This window comes from Danio aesculapii, chromosome 5, assembly GCF_903798145.1.
Source record: "Danio aesculapii chromosome 5, fDanAes4.1, whole genome shotgun sequence".
NCBI classification, from domain to species: Eukaryota; Metazoa; Chordata; class Actinopteri; order Cypriniformes; family Danionidae; genus Danio; species Danio aesculapii.
The window spans coordinates 62043452-62064045 of NC_079439.1; the positions used below are offsets into that span (position 1 = coordinate 62043452).

Sequence of the window (20594 nt, forward strand, 5' to 3'; positions counted from 1 at the left end):
AAGTGACATTTAAAGGCTTAACTAGGTTAATTAGGTTAACTAGGCAGGATAGGGTATTTAGGCAAGTTATTGTATAACGATGGTTTGTTCTGTAGACTATCGAAAACAAATATTTAGCTTAAAAGAAACCTTTTTTATAATTTTGACCTTAAAATGGTTTTTAAAATATTAAAAACTGCTTTTATTCTAGCTGAAATAAATCAAATAAGACTTTCTCCAGAAAAAAAAATATAATCAGACATACTGTGAAATTTCCTTGCTCTGTTAAACATCATTTGGGAAATGTTTAAAAAAGAAAAAAAAAATCAGAGGGGGGCTAATAATTCTGACTTCAACTGTATACAGTAAATACAGTCTTATGCAACAGTCTAATTGCAACCATAATCTGCTGGCCTTTCGGATCAGCAATTTTATTTGGATATATTTTATACCCTCGGGGAAGGGTTCTGACACATCATTTATTTAATAAACAGATGCATCCAAATTTTTGCATAAAACTATATACAGTTGAAGTCAGAATTATTAACCCCCCTTGATTTTTTTTCTTCTTTAAATATTTCCCAAATGATGTTTAACAGAGCGAGTAAATTTTCACAGTATGTCCGATATTTTTTTTTCTTCTGGAGAAAGTCTTCATTGTTTTTTTTTTTTTTTTTTTTAAATAAATAAATAAAAATAAAATAAAAACAGTTTAACTTTTTTTTTTACCATTTTAAGGTCAAAATTATCAGCCCCTTTAAGCTATATTTTTTTTTATAGTCTACAGAACAAACCATCGTTATACAATAACTTGCCTAATTACCCTAACCTGCCTAGTTAACCTAATTAACCTAGTTAAGCCTTTAAATGTCACTTTAAGCTGTAAAGAAGTGTCTTGAAAAATATCTAGTCAAATATTATTTACTGTCATCATGGCAACGATAAAATAAATCAGTTATTAGAAATGAGTTATTAAAACTATCATGTTTAGAAATGTGTTGAAACAATCTTCTCTCCGTTAAACAGGAATTGGGGAAAAAATATACTTCAACTGTATGTATTATTAATTTATTATTATTTTATTTTATTTCTCTTTTTTTGCAATTAACTACAAAACCAACTACTGTTATCTAGAGACGTCTTTAATTAACCTCCAACTATTAGGAATATTAGTTTCTTGCAAAATAACTAGTAAAATATTATGTACTGTCATCATGAAAAAGACTAGCGAACTTATCTATTAAAATTATTGTTTAAAAAAACGCGATGAAAAGGAATGTTTCACATGAAGGCTAATATTTTTTTCTTTTTCAACTGTAATGTTTGTATTCCAATGAATACAATATTTCCACTTAACTAAGCTCACGATCAGATCAGATCATATTTATCTTTCAACAATTTATTAAATAACAAATCTTCAACTTTGGCCTAAAAATCATGATGTTTAATATTTATTCATTCATTTTGCTTCGGCTTAGTCCCTTATTTATCAGGGGTCACCACAGCAGAAAGAACCGGCAACTATTCCAGCATATGTTTTATGCAGCAGATGCCCTTCCAGCCGCAACCCAGTACTGGGAAACACAAACACACTCTCGCATTCACATGCATACACTAGGGCCAATTTATTTTATTCAATTCATCTAGCGCATGTCTTTGGACTGTAGGGGAAACCAGAGCACCTGGAGCAAACCCATGGAAAAAGAGGGAGAACATGCAAACTCCACACAGAAATGCCAACTGGTCCCAACTGGACTCCAACCATCGACCTTCTTGCTGTGAGGCAACACCACTGAGCTAACATTCAGGCCTTTAATATTATATTGTTTATATGAACAGCTAGAGTCATTCATCTTTATTGCATCTTAAAAGGCATTTGCACTTAGTTAGATGGGAAGTGCATAAAAGTCCAAGTGTAAATATATATTCTGATCTCTAGATCAGTTTGCCCTTTCCGGCAGCTAGCTCTCTGCAACTCTCACATGGTCGCCCACTGAAGCTAAGCAGGGCTGCGCTTGGTCAGTACCTGGATGGGAGACCACATGGGAAAGCTAGGTTGCTGCCGGCAGTGGTGTTATTGAGGCCAACAAGAGGTGCCCAACCTGTGGTCTGTGTGGGTCCTAATGCCCCAGTATAGTGACGGGGAATCTATACTGCTTAGTGAGCACCGTCTTTCGGATGAGATGTTAAACCGAGGTCCTGACTTTCTGTGGTCGTTAAAAATCCCAGGATGTACTTCAAAAAAAGAGTATGGGTTTACCCTGGCATCCTGGCCAAATTTGACCACTGGCTTCTGACCATCATGGCCTCTCAACCATCCCCAAATCATAGTTGGCTTCATCACTCTGTCTCCTCTCCACCAGTCAGCTGGTGTGTAGTATGCGGTCTGACGCAATATGGCTGCCGTGGCGTCATCCACGTGGATGCTGCACACTGGGGGTGGATGAGGAGATTTCTGCCCAATGTGTAAAGCACTTTGAGTGTCCAGAAAAGCACTATATAAATGTAAGGAATTGTTATTATTATTTTTATTATTTCTGTGTATTCTGAGTATTTGACTTTTTTATAATTACACTAAAAATACTGGCTTGTTATATGATATGCCATCAATGGGTCAAATATGGACACATTCCATCATTGGGTTAAAAAGTGTTATTTCAACTTAACCTAAAAAATAATTCTAATATTTGACTTGAGGTTAGGTTCATGCAACCAAGGGTTTTTTTAGAGTATATCCAGCAAAAAAAAAAAAACATAAGGTTAGGGTTTTTTTAAATGATTCTCAAATCAATATTTACAGTGACTCTTTAAGTCCAAATTAGCGTCCTCATTGAGACCTCCCCTTGATAACTACCTGTCAACCAGTTCAGTAAACCACAGCAGAAGACTTGTCTATAGTCTTTTGTACAGCCCAAAATAACAGGACCAACAAGGACAGAGTGCCTACAATTTTGGTTCTGGCTAATTCCAGCACTGTTTGCTTCCTTCCGCTGTACCGGCAGAGGCCATAATGCTGTCTGTCCTGAAAAAAAGAGAAACTAACCAAGGAAACATAATCCCACAAGACTGTTCACCGCAGCAAGCTCATTACATTCATTTTCTGTCTTGTGGACACAAATTTAGAGCAACTTTATGATCAAAGCCATCGCAATGTTTCACATCTTGTTTGTAACATTGTGTTTCATCCTGAATCACAGGCTATTCCTGGTCATGCAGATCATATCCTTAAACAACAGAACTGGGATTATTTTCCAACTTTTTCAAAGTTTGCAGTATGTAAACTCACAAAAGTGCACTTAATTAAGTAAAGTGAGTTCTTTTCGCTCAAATTGTAATGAAAGTTTAATCTACTTAATAGAAACAAGTTACATGAACTCAAAGTTGGAAGTTCAAAGGGAAAGTTCACCCAAAATTCTAATTACTCACCCTCAATTGGTTCCAAACCTTTCTGAGTTTATTTTTTCTGTCAAACACATTTAAAAAGTGTTTCAACCACTGACTTTTTAATAGTAGGAAAAACAAATACTATGGAAGTCGATGGTTGTAGTTTTCCAGCATTTTTCCAAATATCTTCTTTTGTGTTGTACAGAAGAAAGAAACTCAAACGAGTGAAGTGTGAGTAAATGATCACAGAAATTAAATTTTTGTTTCGACTGTTCCTTTAAACTGGCAGATTTATGGCTCATAGCATGCTTTACAGCAGAGTACAATGAAAATAAATAATGTGTGTGTGTGTTTGCGCAAGATTGAATTAGTATTTAATTTTGTGTTTTGTTGGGCTTTACAGAGGTTTATCTTATGATGAAATGTATACACTGTAAACCCCGCTGTTGTCATTATTAAAGATATTACAGTTGTTTTTTTTTACAGACACTAGGACACATTACTCAATACTTGATTCACTTTTGCAATACTCTTCATACAATTCTCCTAACCGACTTTCAGCTTGGCAAAGCAGTTCATTTTACATTCAAAATGCACTACAACTACAAAACACTTTATTCAGGTCTCAAATAAACTCATTCTTCCAGAACACTAGCAAAGGTTGACAGCCCACAAACACACTTTGTCACCCACAAAACAATGAGCTAAAAAACACTAACAACATGTAGCATTACACAGGGTATTCATGTGTAAAACAAGGACACATCTCTATAATTATAATTGCCATATATATATATATATATATATATATATATATATATATATATATATATATATATATATATATATATATATATATATATATATATATATATATATATATATATATATATATATTGTTTATAACTGCAATATATGTTTCTGGAATGAATCAGACATGATGTAGAATTCGTCAATATTTTATGTAGCTTATTTATTTTTATTTTTTTCTCTAAGTAATTCCAAAATACAAGAATTTGTATACACACCATCCACTGATACAGATACAATAGTAATGCTAATCTGGCTGTTTAAACTGCATTTTTAATATAAAATATTCCTGTTGAATGTTGCTGTCTTATTTAGTTTTGCATGATGTTATTGTTTTGAACTGAAGTTTAACAGTTTTGAAAACAGTATGTAAGCACGTGCTAAATGTCCTGTACGTACAAAGATTATTGGCAGTTGTGGTGTCTGAGTGAGAAAAGAATTCATGAAATTTGAGAGATGTAGTCATTGAATGCATTTTGTGCCAAAACAATGATAATTGATCCTGAGTTTAGCCCACATAGACTTCTGTTGTGCTCACTGTGTGAAGAGTTTTGCAAAAATGACCAAAGTATTGAGAAATGTGTCCTAGCGTCTGTAAAAAACTGTAAGTTAATATAAAATAACATTACTTAAAATACCAAGTTTTGCCATCAAAACTTAAACAGGGGTGTTTAACTTGCTCATTAGGCAGCAAAAAACTTGCAAAAACATTTTAATTTCTTTGTCTCACTATGTGTCTGGTTAAAATGTTTGGTTGTGCTTGAAATTCTGCCTTGACAACTGCGCTGATTGGTCAATATATATGACACAAGGTGGTCATTTTGCTTGTGATGCTGAATTTTGCTCAAGCGCAGCAGAAAATGGGCACTGCCTGAACCCATCTGACGAAAGAGAAAAGTTAAATGAGTAAGTAGATATTTAAATGCTTATATACATTTTTCCTAATTGATATACACGCAGGGGCGACACTGTGGTGCAGTGGGTAGCGCTGTCTCCTCACAGCAAGAAGGTCGCTGGTTAGAGTGCCAGTCAGTTGGCATTTCTGTGTGGAGTTTGCATGTATTCCCTGTGTTGGTGTGGATTTCCTCCATGTGCTCCGGTCTACTAGTCTTACAAGTCCAAAGACATGCGCTATAGGTGAATTGGTTTAGCTAAATTGTCGGTAGTGTATGTGTGTATGTCCTGGTCCTCCTGGTTGGGGGTTGAGCGTTGGGCTAAAGACCCACCTTGTAAAAATGAGATGTTATGAAACACCAATATGGTGCAGCTAAATATCAACTTCGATTTAAACAGCCCTGGGAGTAAGTAAAGAATATAAAAGCTGAAAATTTTGGAAGTTTAATCTATTAGCCATTTTAAGTTATGTGTACTTAAACAAAGACAATAGAGGTTGTAGACAGGAAAGTATTGGGAGCAGAGAGAGGGGAATGGTCGGCAAAGGACATCGAGTCTGGAATCGAACTCAGGTCGCCATGAACACCATGGTGCTATTGGCTGCGGCGATTATTGTTATTATTATTATTATTATTATTAATGGTAATTTAATAAATGCCTTATGAACAGAATAATTTTCTTTAAAAAAAAAAGAAAAAAAAACTTTTGACTAGTAGTGTACATACCAGTTTTTATTTTTTCATATTTTTTTAAAGAAAATTAATTTGTTCATCAATGTGGTATTTATTAAATGTAAAATAATTGTTCAAATTTGTTAAATATTTATAAAAAAATTTATATAACTGTTTTCTTACTGTATGTAGTTTTAAATGAAATTATACTCCAGTCATTATTGCTTTTATTAGTATTACCATAAATAATAATAATATTAATAAGAATAACAATAAGAATAATTAATATTAGAGTGATTTCTAAAGGATCATGTGATTCAGAAGACTGGAGTAATGAAGCTGAAAATTCATCTTTAAAATCAGTGGAATAAATGATTAAATTAAATTAGTAGTTAAATAAGTAGTTTTTTTATAGTAGGTTTTAACAGTTATTTTATAGTGCATAACATTTCACAATTTTACAATTTTTACTGTATTTTTGATTAAATAAATGCATCATTGGTGAGCAGAAGAAGCTCATTTTAAAACATTTCACATCATACTTACGTCAAACTTTTGACCGGTAGTCTATGTATTTGATGACGGCACAATCATACTTCTTAATAACATGTTCTGTTCAGCCTCAAATAATACACTATTTTAAAACAATAGTCAAGTGCGTGGGTAAAACTGACCCCTTTTTTAGGTATAGAACGACCCCTGGCGCATGTAGTGTCAAGGCCTATAAATGCTAAGTGCTGTTAAAGCGTTAATTCTGTAGGCCAGCCTTCCCTCTCTATTGAAATCGGCAGATATAGAAAAAAGCAGCATTGTTGAAGAATAAAGTGGTCCAGAGATGGAAACTAAGTGAGGGGTGTGTGTGTGTTTGATTACAGGTTGAGTGAGGTTGTGTAATGCTGCTCTTCAGTGGACGTGAACATATAACAGCGTGGCCTGAAGTTAATGCTAATAGATAGATAATCCTGCTTTGTGTTCTGCCGCACATTAGTCTTTCGTTCTCTGTGTAGAGCTTGTACGTTCACATGGTTGATGTTTTCTTGTACGTTCACATGGTTGGTGTTTTCCAGCGACTGTGACTCAGATTGTTTTGTAAACAAAAGCAGGTAACTGCGGTCAGTCACTGTGATGTAGCCATAGAAACAGACAATCACAGTAAATATAAATGTAATATTGCATTGGGATGATTTAGAACCGTGTTTCTCAACCACATTCCTGGAGGACCACCAGCTCTGCACATTTACCATGTCTCCTTAAATGCACCTGATTCAGATCATCAGCTCATTAGCAGAGACTGAAAGACCTGTAATGGGTGTGACGGACAAAGGAGACATCCAAAACATGCAGTGCTGGTGGTCCTGCAGGAACGCGGTTGAGAAACTGATTTAGAAGCTACCTTTAATCCATTCATTCAAGTTATTAATATAGACTGTAATAGATGGACGTAGTATGCGTGACATCACCCATAGGTTACTGAAGAGCGCAAATTAAGCAACAAGTAGGTGTGGCCAACCGTCGCCATTTTGTTCGTGCATCATCGCACTGACCGGGGGTGACCGAATAAGGGCAAAGAGGCGAAGCGTGGGCAGAACATGGGCAGAGAATGGGCGGAGCTACAGACGCCTGCTAGCATTTTCCTTAAATGGGCTTTTCTTTGGGGGAAACGCTTAATACTTCATCACCTGCGAATCGTTTGTGTTCTGACCACATGTGCTTGGTTGTATACTATATAAATAAAGTGTTTAGACTTTTTAACACTGTTGTAATACATTGAGCCACTAAACATTGTTCCTATCACGTTTTTTCTACAAGGGGAAAGCGTGAATTACTTCCAAACACTTCAAAAATAGTCTGTAGCTATGTTTCCATCCAAAAATGCAAATGAACTTTATGCGCAAAACTGGATTATCGCATAAAAGACGTGCGAATAAAGCAGTGTTTCCATCCAACAAGTCAACGCGAGCAAAATCGTCACTTCCTGATTAACATGCGCAAAAAATCTACAGTATTAGTGGAATTTGCTGCAGTAGAAGCTGTGTCAATCTTTTCTTCATCTAATAAATGACTTGCACCTCAGAAGGCATACCTGACACACAGTGATTGCGCGGTGGCGTTTGAAGGTGTCACTAAAATAATAACACTAGTATTTAAACAGTAAGGCGTTTTAGAATGACTAAAACAACATTTCAGATGTTTTATAATGTGCTCAGCCTGCTGGTTTGTCCATTTACACACATTGTCATCATCACATTTCATTATTACATAATCACATGACCTTTTTAAATGCGCATACTGAAATTTGTGCAGTAAAAGTGTTTCTATCGTAGTTTATGCACATCTTTTCTTATCGAATAAAAAGTTTATCCTACTCCGTTATGCATTTTCAAAATTTATGCGCATCATGGCATTTCCATCAACCATTTTTTTATGCGAATATCCAAAATGCACATAAAATATGTGGATGGAAACATAGCTACTGTTAGTAAATGCAAGGCTATTTCTGCAGGCATAACACTGTGACAACATTTCAAATGACTTCTAGAAGCCTACAGCTAATCAATCTGTCAGATTCTGGAGTGCATTACAGGTCTAAAGAAAAATATAAATGATAAATGATCTTAAGTAAAACAAATACACTTATAGATGTGATATATAAGTATATAATTTTACTCACCTGGGAAATGGGATGTATATGCTGAATTCAGCGTGAATTCAGCGGCTAATCAGCTGAGGTGACGTGAAGGCGACCAGCGAGATCTAGCTGTCACTCAAGTGGCCACGCCCTTAATCATGCAGACGTAATATAACTTAACATAAACTAAATGGATGAGTTATAAAAAAATTCACCCCCTCACAGTTGTCATGAAGGGTAATATTAGCTATATGAACCATTAAATTTGATAAATACAAATGTGCTTGATTTATGTGTGAGAACTAATGATTTAACTCAATCAATTAACATAGTTCTCTAAAAATGTACAATTAACTATGAATTATGCAAAGCAAATATAAGTCAATCAATTACTTGCAAATAATTTTTCACTCTAAAACAAGAGAAAGTGTAGTTTCCTTTATGGAGGGGGGGGGGGGTAAAATTAAAAGGATAGTCTCCCAAAATGACAATTGAATCAGCCATCATGTACACACCCTTCACTTGTTCCAAGCTAATTTGAATTTATTTATTTATTCTTTTGAATACAAAAGAAGATATTTTGAAGAATGTTGGTAACATTGATGTCAGCATTTTTCAAAGTATCTTTTTTTTTTTTTTTATGTTTAACCGAAAAACAAAAAGGTTAGTAAATGGTCAAAAAAGAACAGAGCAAATGATTTTTAATATTAAGGCATGTAGGGATTTAGAGGTGTTGCAAATGCACAGGATTACTATTATAATGAAAAATGGTGCAAGGTTTTTGCGAAGCTGAAAATGCCAGCGCTTTTCTAAAACATGCTCAGCTGTGAGCGATTCTTGCTATTAAAGCATCTAAAAAATGGCAAGCTCTCGCTGCTTTGGGTAAAACGAATGCTTAGCACCTCGCTGCACTGCCAACATTCTAAAATATAATGCAGCCCTCTAATTGAAAACAACTGAAAAAATAGGCTTGACTGAAATAAAAAATGGTGAACATGCACCCCAAGTGTACTGTACATGAGCATACTTACAGGTTAGTTAGGGTTAGCATTATGTACATTAATGTGCTATTCCCTGTCATCAGTTCACAATATAGTTTTAAATGTTATAATTCAGTGATTCAGTGAAAGGTGTGTTACAATTTTCTCACTGACAACGTTTACATAGACATCAGTAATCAAATTATTTGCCTTATTCTAATTAAGACAATAATAAGATTAGGGCGTTTACATGAGTTGCTTTTTGAATGTTTCTTTCATGATCCCGTTTTACATGTTACAGCAAATAATTCGATTAACGTCATCACGTCATCGCGCTATCCACATTTCCTCTGGAGTTTCATGTAATTTCGGGTGTTTTATTTTAAATTTGTCGACTTCAACTGCAGTTTGGCACTTTCACTTTCATTTGAGAACATTTCATGCATGCCCCCGTGACAAAAGAGATATTGGATGCAACTATGAACTGCTAAAAGAGTATTGTTTTAATGGAAGCTCATACCGCATGCTGAATAGAAGAAAAAAAACCTCTGCATTTCACGATGCAGGTGTCTGTGGTCTGCGCTGACTTGGTAGGTGCAGAGAGTGTCAAACAGCCGTGTGTGTGTGGGACTGTGTATGTGGACTATCCTGATGCAAAAAAGTCCTACATGACGGTAGTAGTTTGCTTAAGGTGTTTACATGCCTGTACTGCACTTCAAGAATGCGACTAAAATCTGCATACTCCACACGTCTTAGTTCGATTTCTCTTAGGTTCAATTACAACCTTAATCTGATTAAATGAATCAAAAAGTGCTGTTTACGTGGTAGACTCTTAATCAGAGTATTTTCTTAATCACATTAAAATCTAATTATTGGTGTCCATGTAAACATACTCACAGAGTACATTTACATGGACACCAATAATTACCACACCAATAATTACCACACGTACAGAGGAATGGTTGTTCTGAAATCAGAATATACTACTGAGAGTGATTGTAGTACTGACAGATCACATAGGTTCTCTCATATGTCCTTATACACTCACCAGCCACTTCATTAGGTACACCTGTCCAACTGCTCATTAATGCAAATTTCTAATCAGCCAATTACATGGCAGCAACTCAATGCATTTAGGCATGTAGACATGGTCAAGACGATCTGCTGCAGTTCAAACCAAGCATCAGAATGGGGAAGAAAGGTGATTTAAGTGACTTTGAACGTGGCAATTCTGTGGGCGCAAAGCCCTGTTGATGCCAGGGGTTAGAGGAGGATATTGGCCAGACTGGTTCCAGCTGATAGAAAGGCAACAGTAACTCAAATAACCACTCGTTACAACTGAGGTATGCAGAAGAGCATCTCTGAACACACAGCATGTTGAACCTTGAGGCAGATGGGCCACAGCAGCAGAACACCACACCGGGTGCCACTCCTGAACAGGAAACTGAGGCTACAATTCGCACTGGCTCCCCAAAAATGAACAATAGAAGATTGGAAAAACGTTGCCTGCTCTGATGAGTCTTAATTTCTGCTGCGACATTCGGATGATAGGGTCAGAATTTGGCGTCAACAACATGAAAGCATGAATCCATCCTGCCTTGTATCAATGGTTCAGGCTGCTGGTGGTGGTGTAATGGTGTAGGGAAAAATAAATGAATGAATGGAACGAAGCCTGATTGGTCCATGAGGAAACGCCTAATGAGGAGTGACAGGCTTGGGATCCAATCTGCAGAGACCTGTGAAGGTGAAAAAAAGCAGAACAAAAGGTGATAGGGCGAGAGCGAGAGCCAATGACCGACAAGGAAAGAGAGAGCGACAGAGAGGGAGAAAGCAAGAAAAATCCAAACAACTCCCACGGACCATAACACCAACATTTTTCTAAATATCTTCAATTTCTAAGTGAAATAAGCTTAGAACCACTTCAGTATGAGTTAATGGTGAGCAAATAGTCATGTTTGAGTGAACTATCTCTTTAGTTTGTTAATGTTGACATTATGTAAAAAAATATTGTAATTTCAATGATTAACAGTAAATGTTTTTGATGCGCTTTTTTCAGTGTAGAATGATCTTGTCTGTCATTATCAGACTCTTTGATGACCCAAACCATATTTAGCACTCATTTTTTGTTGTACTGTGAATACTGAACCAGGTTTGCTCTGTCAATCATTTCCTCCGTCCTTACCAACGATAATCTATTCGTAGCCTTCATGGGTACAATAGTGTAAGATAATACAATTCATCATAATTGCATAGAGTAAAGCCCATTACTGATGGCAGTGCTCGTGCATTAGAGATTGAAGTCATGCATTGCAGTTATTCAGCAAAAGGTCTGATTAAATCCTGCTGATTCCTTTCATCATGTAAGAATTCACAGATGAAAATGGGAAGAGGGGAAAAAATTGCATAGACACAAAAAAATACTTGTTAATTTATTTAAATTATAAAAATCAATGACTTTTCATTTCAAAAGTAAGTAAACCCATTGCATTGAAATAATTAAACAAATGAACTTTGCGCATAACAATACAAATTAATTCATCTTAACAGTTTCAAATTCCACTTTTTTGCATTTTACTGTCTACCCTCACGTGATGTGGGTCATTTTCCCTCTTAAATAGAACAATAAGGATATTTTATCTGAAACTTTCATTCATTCATCCATTTTCCTTCAGCTTAGTCCCGTATTTATCAGGAATGAACCGCCAACTATTCCAGCATATGTTTTATGCAACGGATGCCCTTCCAGCTGCAACCCAGTACTGGGAAACACCCATACACACTCACACACTAAGGCCAATTTAGTTTATTCAATTCACCTACACCGAATGTCTTTGGACTGTGGGGGAAACCGGAGCACCAGGAGGAAATCCAGCCGATTCTAATGTTATCACTTGATTGAGTGGGCATTATCAGTGGTTATCAGCTGATAGAAATGAGCCAGTAGGGTCCTTCTGTGCCTACTTTGCCTGCTCAGCTATAGATCACATACGGCTGTGGCTGGAAGTTAACGAGAATTATTTATATTATTTATTACATTTCCCGTAAATTGAATTTAAATTAACGTCTACCCCTACCCTAAACCCAACCATCACAGTAATGTTAAAACAGATCTGGATCTGTAGTTCTCTATTAGTATTGCTGATTAACCACAAGAATTATTTATATTAATTATTAAATTTCCCATTAATTGTATTTTATTAATATCTACCCCTACCCCAACCCTAAACCCAACCGTCACAGTAATGTAAAAACAGATCTGGAGTCTTCTCTATTAGTATAGCTGATTAACCATGTGGATGGATGATAACACTACTGGATCGTATCTATTGATAACCACTGATAATGCTCATTCAATTGAGTGATAACATTCAAAGCGGGTGGGAGAACATGTAAACTCCACACAGAAATGCCAAATGGTCCAGTCAGGACTTGAACCAGCAACCTTCCTGCTGTGAGAAACATCTGAAACTTTGTGATTTCATAAAATTAAAGTCAAATTAACACATTCGTTAACACATACTCTGAAACGGTAACTTGATTGGCTACACGATACTCAACAGGAAAATTAGCTAAGCTACTGTCAAATCTAGAACTGAAAAACTAAAAGAAAAGTAACTGGCTTCACTACAAGTTATTTCTTAAAAATGGCGAGTTACATTGAAGCTACATTTTTCACAAAGGTGTGTATTATAAAAACTTGAATAAACAATGCTTTTAATGTCAAAGTTAACAGTTAATAGTTTTTGAATTTCTCAGACAAAAGTACAAAACTGCAGCAAAATGTAGAATTACAATAACAAAATAATTAATACATGGTTCCATTTTGGTAAGAAATTTTATTGAACCCCTTCCACAAAGTTTATACTTCAGGTTATTTGACAATTGATTGAATACTTTATGGATTGAATTTCAACAGTCATTACTTAAAAATATTATTTACAAAATAACAATAATAAATTATTAAGAAAATAAATAAAAGAAACTATGAGACGTGAGATTTACCAATAGATGGCCGTTATTGAAGTATGTGATCTATGTAAGATGATATCGCCTACTACTCAGTAGGTACTACATTTGAATTTGAATTTACTATTCAACTGTTAGAAAAGTACGTTCTATACAGTGTGAACGCGAGTAGTATGAATGGAACTCACTTGACCTACCTGCGTCAGTTGCGTCGCTTAACTCCCATTCATGAATTCTCTCACGGGGCCTCGTGGGATAGCGTAGCGTGCATTGGATGCACACTTCAGAATCTTGCTGGAAGTAGTATGTCATCCGGGTACTTCTCGCTTACTGTTTTTCGAATTCTTTAAATTTGGACATACTACTGGTTTAGGGTATTATATAGTTTAAGTATGCAATTTCAGACACAGCCATTGTGTTGCTTCAGATTATTGGAGGTTCGCTAAATTGAATGTAGCTGTAGTCAAGCTACTCTGCTATCATCTGGAAAAAGTAGCTAGCTACTAGAAAAGCTGCATTGTATCATAAGTTGCTGGTTGATGGTATTGCATTGTATCACATAACTAGGTACTCATGTTAACTTCATAATACCTCAATGAACAATACCTCGTCTGGAACAACCAGCTTCATTCATTTTTTTTACAATTTATGATTCTTTACGATTCCATCCAAAGGTGCGAATTAAATGTATGTGCAAAACTGGATTATTGCATAAAACATTTGCAAAAAAGATAAGTCCAAGAGAGCAAAATCGTCACTTTCTGATAAACTAGCGCCAAATATTCAAAAGAAAATTGAAAGTTGCTAAGTTAGGAGGAGGCCTTTTTCAGTATATAAGAAGTTACTTGCGTCTTAGAACACGTAGACAAAATGCAAAGTGCGCAGTCGTCATCTTGCTTTTAGAGGCAGGAGACTGCTTTTTTGGTGCGCATGTTCCACTTATGTTTTCCATCAAGGATGGTCGTCACTTCTTTCTCGTATATAACATGTTAAAATATTCTGACCTCATCGTCCACCCAAACATACCTGTGACTTTCCACCATTTTTGTTATCACATGTTCTGTTAAAGCAAAATCACATTTATTCGGCAAATGCGTTTCCATTGTAGTTTGAGCAAATTTTTCTTACCAGATAGTAAGTTCGTCCTACTCAGTTGTGCGCATAATTTTTTTTAATGCACATTTTCAAAATGTATGCAGATCTTGGTATTTCCATCCAGGGTTTTTTATGCGATATTTTAAAATGTGCATAAAAATAGGTGGATGGAAATACGACTATTGACTTGCATTTTATGAAAGATCCACAATTTCAGCTAAAAATCTTCATTAATATTCTATGTGTGTGAGCAATTTCAATTTAGGAGGAACTACACCTGTATAGTCTAACAAATGTGTTCCTAAATTATATGGCTTGCAATGCTTAGTGGTTAAGATACAGTATATTGCCCTCAGTTTGATAGTATTTTATAGAAGATTTAGGTCAAGATTCCAGCTGTGGGAGAGTTTTTTTTTAAATATATATATATATATTAATTTTTCATATATCTTGCTGAGGCTAATTGGTTGAAGGGTAAGGTTAGCTGATTACTCCAGTAGGCTTAATGACGTCCTTGAACTGAAGTTGCTCTCTGCAGAGACTCTGCCTGAAGTAGTATATATGTGAGATTTGAGTTCGGTTCTCATGCTCATATTGACATGAAGCAGAATCAGCAGGGAGGTTCACTTGCAGATCCCTCGCCCTACAGGATTGACTGCACAATTATCGGTTGGAAAGGTCCAAAAATTCAAAGGATTGGATTGTGTGTGTGTATGTAATACTCAATTTCAAGAATTCAGAGCCTTTAAGCCAGGGGTTCCCAAACTTTTTCTTATGAAGTGCCAAAAACCAAACTTGATTTAGGGTCGAAAGTGAATATACCACACTGCACTGTAAAAAATGCAGGGTTCTATTCAATTAATTCAATTCAAACCAAATTAATTAAGTTAACACATTTAAGTGTATTAAACATAAAACAATTAAGTTGTCCCCAAAAAATTTTAAGAATTGTGTTAAGATCATTTTGCATAAGTAGATTGAACAAGCAGCAAAAGAATCTTAAGTGTTTATTGAAGTTGCCATGGGTAACTTCTTAATTTATTTCATATTATTAATAAATAGATTTAATCACATTAAATAATGCAATAGATTATTTTTACATTTTATAATGAACTTGTTACGATAAAAAAATAAAAATAAAAATTCCTTTTTTAACACACTTTTACACTAGTAAAGCTGCACCTGCCTCTGTTGATGTCTTCTGCATTGTCTTCTGTTCATCAGTGACTGTACTTTTTTTTAAGTCTGATTAATTTACAACATTTAGTTGAAACAATTTATTTCAGTTTGCTGTTTTGTAGCTCAACAATAAAACAAACTACCAACAAAAAAAAAAAAACTCTCTTCTAAGACTGGATGGCGGGCCAAATTAAAGTTTACCAAGGGCCAACTTTGGCTTTTGGGCCCTAGTTTGGGAATCTTTCCTTTAAGCATAACGGAGTGTTTGAATATTTCCATCAAATCTACTTTGCAGACTACTCTATAGAAAGGGCCCTCTTAAATGGATAGTTTACCCAAAAGTGAAAATTCTGTCATCATTTACTCATCCTATACTCAATCCAAACCTAGTTACTTTCTTCTGTTAAACACAAAGGAAGATATAAAAAACAGCCGTTGACTTCCATGGTCAGTTTTGTTTATACTATGTACATTCTGCAGAATATCTTGTTTTTTGCTTTTGCCCTAAACCCAACAAACAATGTTTTTAAAAGCAAACATAAGGCAAATGTGCCCTGCCAACACATAGTTTAACCTTGATTTTACATTCATCTTTTATTGAACTCGAAACCATACGCTGTAAAAGATAATGACTAAAAGCCATCACAACAAAAGCTTTTATGTTACTTTAACTCATTTTAATAAGGTAATCGTGTTTTAAACTAATTTTTAAGTTCTACAAAGTTTAATTTAATATTTTTAGTTTGTTTGACTGATGTAAGTTGAGATGACTAGAAAAGATTATTTGATTCAACAAAAATTTAAAACAGTAAGAATTTGTGTACAGTGTATAAAGTTACAGAGCAAACTGACCATGCCAGAAATATTTTCCATATGGAGACAGATAGATGACGCAATTGTATAAAAAAAATTGTATTATTAAAATTCATAAACACCATTAATTTGTTTTATGGTATTTATTTGATGTTTGGTGTTTATGTGGTGTAGTTCTACTATCCAAATGTCACAGCAGAAATCGAGACTCATCAGAGCAGGCAACTTTTTTTCCAATCTTCTATTGTCTAATTTTGGTGAGCCTGTGTGAATTGTAGCCTCAGTTTCCTGTTATAAGCTGACAGCAGTGGCACCCAGTGTGGTGTTCTGCTACTGTAGCCCATCCGCCTCGACGTTCAACCTGTTGTGTGTTCAGAGATGATCTTCTGCATACCTCTGTTGTAACGAGTGGTTATTTGAGTTACTGTTGCCTTTCTATCAGCTCAAACAAGTCTGGCCATTCTCCTCTAACCTCAGGTCATCAACAAGGCATTTGCGCCCACAGAACTGCCGCTCACTGGATATTTTCTCATTATCGGACCCTTCTCTGTAAACCCTAGAGATGGTTGTGCATGAAAATCTCAGTAGATCAGCAGTTTAAGAAATACTCAGACCAGCCCATTTGGAACCAACAATCATGCCATGCTCAAAGTCACTTAAATCACCTTTATTCCTCATTCTGATGCTCGGTTTAAACTGCAGCAGATCGTCTTGGCCATGTCTACATGCCTAAATGCATTGAGTTGCTGCCATGTGATTGGCTGATTAGAAATGTGCGTTAGCGTGCAGTTGGATGGGTGTACCTATTAAAGTGGCCGGTGAGTGTATATTCTCAATATATCTCTGTAAATATCATTAATGTGAAAATGAACAAAAGTTGTCAGCGTCATACTGATCTATAGTGTTCATTTTACAGAGAAACTGCAAGTCAAATGTATGTTGATGTACTTTTTTGCTATTTTACAAAAATGTAGGCTGTAGCACGTATTTCTGTGTTGTTTTCAATGCACTCCAGGATTAAGATGACAGCATCAAACTTTCAAACAAACTGCACAAGAGTTCATTGTAATCAAAACAAACCTGCTAAGTGTGAACACGCTTACATTTACGCTGACCCTAAATTAAACAGCAATGTAACTTGGCATAAAAGATCCAGTTCTGCTTCTTGATATCTCATTAAGATGCCGCCAAACAGAACTCAAAATATCAAACCTCATAAAAACATGGTCCGCCCTGATAGCAGCCGCCCAATCAAATACAAATCAGAGCCAGCCAGACTGAGAAAACACTTTGCCTTTTTGTGTACAATCGACATCAGATGGTCTCTGGAGGAGCTAAATATGGTATAAACAGCTTGCTAATTGCTTCTGCATATGTGCTGCGCTGTGCCCTGCAGATGAACTGCTTTGTTGATGTTTTTTTATGTCTGTTTCCTCACAGCTACACTCGGCACTCTGGACTTCAGCCTTCTGTACGATCAGGAGAACAATGCCCTGCACTGCACTATCAACAAAGCCAAGGTAAGACCTGTTCCTCAGCTGCGTCGCAGATGCCCAAAATCCAAATGTTCCTTTCACCAGCACCCCCGAGACCTGGTTTCACAGACAGGGTTTACACTAATCTGGGATTAGGCTATAGTTCAATTAGGACATTTGAGTGTTTTTTATAAAAGTGAAACATGAAAAAATCTGGCGTCCATCACAAAAAAAGACATAGGTATATTCAGAAGATCAGTCAGGCCTTGTCTGTGAAACCCGGGGCCGGTGGGCTACTTCATGAAACCTTTCCTTTAGTATGGTCTGTATAGTTGTATGAAGTGAAGGATTTATAGTGGATGTGGTGCTCCAGGGGATCTTTTGGCCTGTGTGTGCCCCTTTTCGGTAACGCTTTACTTGAACTTGTTCATTAGACCATCATGATTGAGATTTTATGTATGCTTATGACCGACCGTTTGCTCAGTTTTGTCAATTTAAATGCAAATGCAAATGTGACTCAAACTTGAAATAAACAAATACATCATAACTTCAAATACATTATAACCTGTCTTTCTCATGACAGCTTGACATTACCAAGACAACATAACTTGTCATAAATCTGTCATAAACATGATTGTCATGAGGCCATTATAATTTTGTTATTGTATTATAATAATCAGTGTAATTAATTAGTAATGTGATAGTGTAAAAGCAAAGCAAGGGGTTACTTTTCATTTTTAGGTAGTTTAATAGCATTGGTTATAATGTACTTGTCTTAAATACTGTAAATAAACGGTGTGTCAAGCATTGAGTATGTTTACATGGGCAACAATACTTTAATACGATTTTAATATGATTAAAACAATACTCTGATTAAGAGTCTACCATGTAAAAAGAGATTTTTGATTACCTTAATGCAACTATATTAGTGGCATTACTGACAAACTATTGCCGCCATGTTGGACTTTTTGCCATATTTCCCACAAGATCCACACAGGCGGCTGTAAGTAACGGACCGCACAGACGCGCACACACAAAACACACACACACATCGCGAAATGCGGAAGTTTTTTTCTTTCCATTTGGCCTGCGTTATTAAATTCCATAACACTCTCACCAGTCCTTACTTCTTATAATACCCCAGTTTGTCACGGCATATGAATGAAATGTTCATGAGTTAAAGTGAAACTGCCGAACTGCAGTTAAAGTCAAGCATCCTGCTGATTTGATTCAGAAGGGCACTTTTTTGTCAGACGGCTCACCGGTCAGGTATACATCCACGCTAAAATATCAAGGTGAAAGTCATTATAGCTTGCGTAGAATAGACCCAGCTCCCAACCCAACTTTGAGAATAGATTAACGGCGATATTTTTTTTATCGCGCTATATAAGTCTCGCGTTAACGCAGCACGTTAACGCAGATAACGGCCCACCATTAATATATATATATATATATATATATATATATATATATATATATATATATATATATACAATTAGTCTGAGGTGGCATAGCCCTCGCCATGGCTGACATTGACGCATACCTCTCAAAAAAATTACACTATATGTTGCAATGACATGTATCGCAAGCTCTGTGATTGGTCAGCTTGGTAGCGGTAACGAGTGTGGGCGGTGCTGAGAGCCGCTAGCCTGATGGAGCAATGTGTCGAGAACTTTAGGTAACACTTCATAATAACGACACACTATGAATCATTTATTAAGCATTAGCATCTAGTGAATTCATTATCTGTTAAGCATTAACTTTACATTAATAAATGTTAGTAAGCAGTTTATAATTGCAGCTACAAATGCTGTATTATTGACTTAAAACCACATTTATAATGTGCTTAATAATTGTTCTTTCATACTTTAATGATTTATTTTTCATTACTAAATTCAGTAATGCATTATTTACAAACCATTTGTATTTAAGAGTAGTTGGAGGCTTTTAAGATCATTCAAAATGAGTTAGTAAATAATTAATAAACTATTGAAATCGACGTTTATATATCTTCTTATTCAGACATACTGTATAGTAATGGTTACTATGTATGTTAATAAATGCTTTATTAACTCAACTTCATCCAGTTTTGTGGCCTAATCTAAAGTTAGGATTATTTATTCTTTATAAATCCCTTATAAATGATAATCAAAGGCTTAGTATCAAATGAACAATAATCTTTGCAATCTTATCTAAAAAGTAAAATAACTGTAAAGCTTAAAATACGACATAAAACTGCATAAAACAACAACAATATAATAATTTAACAAGATGCAATGTTTAAACTGCACAGTAATTTAATTTTAGATAAGGTTGCAAAAATTTATTTTTCACTTTGTACTGTTACATTTGTGGATCTTCAAATGAATAGAAATTAATAAAGTCGTGTATGTTCTTTTTTCCTGTTAAGAATATAATTGATTTACAAAGCATAAATAATCCTCACTTTAGATTATGTCACAAAACTGCATGAAGTTAAGTTTTCACAAATTAACTATTAGTATATGCCTGAATAATAAGAATTATAAATGTTTATTAATCATTTACTTACTCATTTTAAATGATCTTAAAAAACAACCAACTATGCTTAAATAACTGGTTTGGTAAATAATGCAATACTTAATTTAGTAATGAAAAATCAATCATTAACAAAGTGTGAAACTATTAAGTACATTATAAATGCGGTTATAAGTCAAGAATACAGCATTTGTAGCTGCAG

General features: G+C 35.3%; 1 protein-coding gene across 5 annotated transcripts in view; it reads left to right on the forward strand.

The window, feature by feature from the left end:
• doc2b (double C2-like domains, beta) overlaps positions 1-20594 on the forward strand; it is a 460613-nt gene that overhangs the window by 323548 nt on the left and 116471 nt on the right. For all 5 annotated transcript variants that reach the window (XM_056458622.1, XM_056458623.1, XM_056458620.1 and 2 more), the window contains one exon: positions 17841-17920. In XM_056458622.1, coding sequence (XP_056314597.1) covers positions 17841-17920 — 80 coding nt within the window. The remainder of the gene's footprint in view (positions 1-17840; positions 17921-20594) is intronic.